This window comes from Electrophorus electricus, unplaced genomic scaffold (assembly GCF_041902795.1).
Source record: "Electrophorus electricus isolate QZ-2024a unplaced genomic scaffold, ASM4190279v1 Scaffold29, whole genome shotgun sequence".
Lineage (NCBI taxonomy): Eukaryota > Metazoa > Chordata > Actinopteri > Gymnotiformes > Gymnotidae > Electrophorus > Electrophorus electricus.
Window position 1 is genome coordinate 519,358 of NW_027658572.1, and position 6,000 is coordinate 525,357.

Below are 6,000 nucleotides of genomic sequence, written 5' to 3' on the forward strand. Positions count from 1 at the left end.
TGTTGTTTTTAAACTTCTGCATGTAAAACAAGCTGTACATACCACAGCATCCACCACAGGAGAGTCATCTCCTACCACCAGAAGAGTGTGACACCTACAGCAACAAAACCTTTCAGGCATGTGGTGGCACAGGGGCATTTTACATCAAAAAATAACATGGAATAAGGATAAAAGAGAAACAGTTTCTCACTTACTTTAGAGTCTTTCTACCCAGAGAAGTTCTCTTAATGTTCAGTTTACTTCGTCTGAAAATTGATCAGATCTAATAAGACTGGGAGCTGTTCATATGACAAACAAGTCTAGAAGCAGAGAGCTCAGAAGATTCCATAGAATGCAGATGTCAGTCATACCTGTTGTAGGACTTCATAAAATGCAGAAGGTTGGTCTGGTTAATCCTTTTGCTGATGTTGTGACGGAAGGTCTTTACAAATTCTGCCTTCTTCTTAATCTCCTCCTGCCACGGTGCCATAAAGGAGTCAGTCCAAGACGCAATCAGTCACAAAACATCAAAACTTGATGTGAATATGAATTTAAATGTCTCTTCCTCTATATGCACAGTCTGCACAGGCACTCGAGACAGAAATGTATAATAAAAAGAATATGTAAAAAAAACCAAAACATTGTTGACCTTTTGATGGACAATAATGTAGGCATCTGGTTCTTTAGTTACGAAAAGGACACAGTCTAAATTCAGGACAGCTCATTTGGAACACTCATCTTTAGTAATAAGGCATTTAACTTTTAAATGTTCTAGTTCAGTGTTTAGTGACCCAGTCCACAGTACACATGAAATGGCCCACATGTTTATTCTAACCCAGCCCAGTACACCTGTACCAGGTGTTCATTTTCCTAATGGCTTGGTTTAGGAGCTAGGATGATGTTGTCAGGAGCTGGGATAGAGGGAAAATGTGGGATGTCAGATGTATCACAAGGACTGGGTTGACAAGTACTGCTCAATAATACATACAATATACATTTCATTTTAGGCGTTATTTCGTACCTGACCGAACAGGTGGGAGATGACAACACTGGGGGGACCAAGGGCCCAGCTGGAAATCTGTGGAAAGTGTGGGTTGATCTTTAGTGGCTGGAGTACACATAAGCTTTGATCAAATACATTACTTTATTAAAAGAGGCTTGACACTTTTCTAAGGATCCCAAAAGAATAAAAATATAGGGTCGATTGTCACCATATGATTGGCATGAAAGGTTAACTGGAAACTGCAGAAAACTAAGAGTAATATGCTGAGAACTATTTGTTATCACATTGAAAGTTATATGGGTTCAGTGAACAGCCAAGACACAGGGAACAAGACGGTTTAAATACATGAAGTAATAAGAGTTAAACAAGACAGGTGCAAATAATAAGGAGCGGAGAAAATGAAGCTAAGGAACGGAACCACAACAAGGAAGTAAAGCAAAACAAAAGACATGAGACAGGGAAACCATAGACATGGACGCTAGGTGGGACCAGCTAAATGACATAATTGTAGAGATACAGGGATCGTGATGATTAAGCAGGGTGTTAACAGAATGATAATTACTATTGCATTAGACTGTGATACCTTGGATGCTGCCCGGTCTGCCCAGCCCTCTGCCTGAGCATTAATGTTCATCAGGACAAGGCCCTCAACCAAGTCTGGGTACTTCAACTGCAAGACATTTATGCATGAGCAGTCAAAGGGAGATGAACCTTCAGGGCAAAATTACTTACTATATGTCAAACTGTTGTAGTTAAATGAGCAATTAAGAGTCTCCATATTTGGCATTCTTGCACTTTACATTGCACTTAGAAAAAGGTTTGTTTACATGTGCAAGCAGAGGAACAATAGTGAAGTGTCAGTATTCTGGAGAGTTGATGTCTAGCTAGCTTGACAGTGTAATGATTAGGATTATGCTGCAAGTATCAACACTTTGTTACAAAGCAAGAATTTCACCAAGGAGTAATCCTTGTTTGATCATTGTGTTAAAATCTATTGGGAAGAAAGACAGTGCTACAACTCACAGCGAACCGTGTGAGGATGTTTGCTCCTGCTCCAACACCCATTCCAATAACACTCTTAATTCTGTGGAGAGAAAAAAATGTACATAACTTTAAACCATTAAAGCGCAAGGTTTCAGATTAGAACAAGGATTGACAGTTTAATCTCAGAGTAAATGGCTAATCTGGTTCACTCACTTAAAATGCTTGAGCACAATTGGGAGGGTCTCGGAGAGCTTGTCCATTGAGGGATATGTGAATCTACAGGAAAAAATTGCCCTGAGTGAGTTATAATTCTAAGGGACGCCACTGATTCTTCAGGATTTGAACCTGCTAAACCTAGCTATGATGTACTGGGAGCCACAGCCATCAATGTAGCATATGAACGCTAAGAAAAAAGTTAATGAAAGAAACCCTGGTGCATGACAAGCCGGTGCCAGCTAGACATGCTGACAGTCAGGGCCTCCAGATGTTAGTTTAGGTGGGCACCAACACCATGGCATAGAGTCGTCCTGTCTGACTGCCAGGAAGGAGTGGTCTGAGGGCAGACGGAGGGCTATGGAGTAGGTTCTGATAAATATACATTCTGGAAAAAATTGTATGGGGTAGCTGAAGGTCACATTTTAGATTAGATTTAACCTTGGAATGTCTTTCAGCCCCTGAAAGAACATTGTGGCATATGGTGCACTCACGCTCACCCTGCAGGGAAGGTGCTGGCACCCTCATGTTGCCCAGGAGCGTTGACCTGACACACGGCAAAGTGTCGCATGATTTCCTGCATGTCCTCATCATAGAAAAGAACGTCGAAGCAAGTTTTGTCTGCAGACATGCATTCCAGGGTCATTACAACACAATAAATGACGCTTATGCTAAGTTTTAGACTTTAGAGTAATCAGCTACGTGCCACAAGCAACAGTATCAGAGTCTTACGGTTCATTCCGATGTCATGGTAGGTGAGGATGACCGGTCGGTTATCCCTGGGGATACCTGCCATGGTGCAGCATACAGTGCCAAAGGGGGTCTCCACATTGTCCTCCTATAAGACCCAGGTGGAGTATAAAGGTCTAGGTCTAGATGTATAAGAAAAACCTCTAAAAAGAGGTCTGATTCCACTGCAGTGGTTTTGTGTGTCAGGACATTACTCTGTCACACTTAGAACTACTTCTGTGGAATGAGCCTCTTATCATGAGGAATGTCAATCATTTATTTATTATTTATCATTAACCAAGTTAATTTGTTTACAAAAGATCATGTTTGACTCAGAAGACACATGACAGTGCTTGAAAACATGCTTTATGGGTAAAAGCTTTAGCCTATTGAAACATCTGTGAAAAGGTAGTGCTACTTACCACAACTTGACCCCAAAATGCCCCCTTAAAATCCTTCAGACAAAACACAGAGAAAAATAGATTTTGGAGTGGTAACATTTCATTCTGGATGTGAAAAGATCCATCCTATAGACTTTATTCTATTAAGAGTACTCAATGTCTGAAAATACAGCCTTATTTTACCGGACACAACGGGTCCATACAAAAGGCATCATCAGATGTTTCTTCATCATCCTCCAATAGAGGGTTATAGAGGGCCTGGGGGTTAAGAAGCAAAAATTCTCAGTACAAAGTTAGATAAAACTTGGTTGTAAGGTAGTATTAAACAAGTATTCTCTTTTTAAAACATTTGCCCAACCTACCCTTTTTGCCATTATCCCAAAAGTTGACGAGCAAATATTCCTCGCTAAATCGATTCCCTGTCTGAATACCGTCTGCATTGCTGGTGCCACTGTAAGGGTCGTTTCCTTTTGGTCACAGAGATTCAGTACAGACTTATTTGGATATTAGGCTGTGCAGTTCCAATTTAGAATATTTGCAGCTCTCCTGTAATAGTAATATTATGACATCACTAAAATACTTTTGAGCAGTTTAATGACAGATTCCCTAAAATCTATATGACAAGAACACCATGCCACTTTTTAATGCTTGATGAAGTATGTTTTGGATGTTACAGCTGTTTTTCTGACAGACCTTCTCTGTTTGAAATGCATCAAAATGATCCCTAAGAGACTAAAGATTCCACTGTACCTTGTTCTGTAAAATTCAGTAGTAATCCACCACCTATGGTTAGGTTTAATTCACCCTATTGTCTCCCAACCTTTGAACTGCTGAAGTGTGTCAAGTGAAATAACATATAGATGCTTGGGCTCACCTTTAAAATAGATGTAGTGATGTCGTAGCCATTGTGACGTCATAGACATTGTGATGTTACTACAGGGTTGCGCTGACATTTTGGTCATTGGGAAAATAAGTCAAAAGTTTAAAAAATATGTGAAATCCCTATTTTTAGCGGCAGCTGAGTACGTAGCTGAAAGATGGGTACAGTTATATAGACATTTATTACAGTTTTCCAATACAACACGAAGTCCCTCCATGCAGGCACTACATGGGTTTTTGATAAAGATCAAGACATTAACTGTAATACAGAGAGAGGTCGGTAGAGTAGGCAAAACTGTCATCAAGTAAAATTACTGTTACTTTAAAATAATAACTACTGAAGTAGAAGTAAAAGTAGTCATTTAAATTATTACTTAAGTAAAAGTAAGAAAGTATCTGTTACAAGAATACTCAAGTAGCAAGTTACTTCACTGGAACTCATTTAATAGCAGTTTAATGCCATTGAACTGTGTCAAATCAATGTGCCCTATTACCATTGAATTTTTACTATTACTATTACAACAGTAATGTAAATAATGTGATACAAATAGTTAATGAAGTACAAATTCATGAAACTCACATGCTACTAGTATGTTAAAAGTTATAAATGTAAATGACAATTAATTATTCATACTGTTGTTGGTGGGGAATTCAGTAGATTGACTGATTTAAACAACTCCCAAAGTATTTGCATAACCTGAAACACACATTATGAAGACTTCCATTAAAATTCAATTTATTTCAAGATTAGACTAGGAATGGAAAGAAGTACAATGTAAGAAAGAATTAAATAGGTCCTCTGAAAAAGCTGAAATTGTCAGTCATGTAAAGCTTTTACAAGATGAAGCATAATGTCATGGAATGTTAGCCTCCCCCGAGTCATGTGGTTTGACCTGCCACGTTCAGTGGGAGGGCTGTGTTTGTAACCACACCTGCACCTTGTTCGTCTCAATGTATATAAACCCGTGTTAAAGTGTACAGGGTGTTGGTCATTGTCGGTGTAATGTCTGAATGTAACGTGTTTATGTTAGATGTATTCTTGTGTATTATGTTTGTTTAACTTCATTTGTTTCAGGTCCATGTTTATTGTTTCTAATACATGAGTGCCGCTGTCATTTATGTTAATAAATGTTCGTCCCAGTCAGTGGAGTCTGTGCGTCCTGCCCCTCGCCCTACGGCACTCGTGCTGCCACACGTAATCACAGTGCATTATTTCTTTATTATATTAAACTTTTGTACTGGTGTTAAAGCAGTCCAAATATTATACATTGATTCATATACTAAGTACTAAAAGTGTTATACATTGATTGATGTACTATACATATATGAAATGTTTTCTGTATCCTTATGTCTATAAATTAAAAGAATTAAAACATTTAAATGATAAATAAATTACAATAAATGTATAAATGTTCACAAATAAGAAACTACATTGGTCTGCACTTTTCTCCACAGATTCAAGGAACTCATGAAAGTTGGAAGCTATAGAAACACATAATACAGAATTATAGACTGACTGATGTGTGAGCAGAAAGATCACTGTGATGTTCTCATATCTAAAGCACTCAAAGCATTGATGTTATGTAAATGAACTGTGATCTGATTGGTTTAAGGAAATAGATTCACCTACTTTGAAGTTCAAGTTTTTATCAAAAGGTTAGAACTGGTTGACTATACTTTGTCTGTTCTGCAACAGGAAATTTAAACATTTATATCCGAAGTATTACGCGATAGAAATCAGTTCAAGACTACCCGTTATTGACCGCTAGATGGCGGAAGATACGAAGAAATAAATGAGTCCAGATCCTCCTG

The 6,000-nt window shown here is 38.4% G+C and overlaps 1 protein-coding gene across 1 annotated transcript in view; it reads right to left on the reverse strand.

The window, feature by feature from the left end:
- The window catches only part of LOC145655604 (uncharacterized), a 74,561-nt gene extending 71,586 nt beyond the window's left edge, over positions 1 to 2,975 (reverse strand). The window contains exons 1-3 of the mRNA XM_081709096.1: positions 2,886 to 2,975; positions 1,566 to 1,652; positions 1,001 to 1,087 (exon numbers count right to left, since the gene is read on the reverse strand). Coding sequence (XP_081565222.1) covers positions 1,001 to 1,087; positions 1,566 to 1,652; positions 2,886 to 2,975 — 264 coding nt within the window. The remainder of the gene's footprint in view (positions 1 to 1,000; positions 1,088 to 1,565; positions 1,653 to 2,885) is intronic.
- Between the last annotated feature and the right edge of the window lie 3,025 nt (positions 2,976 to 6,000).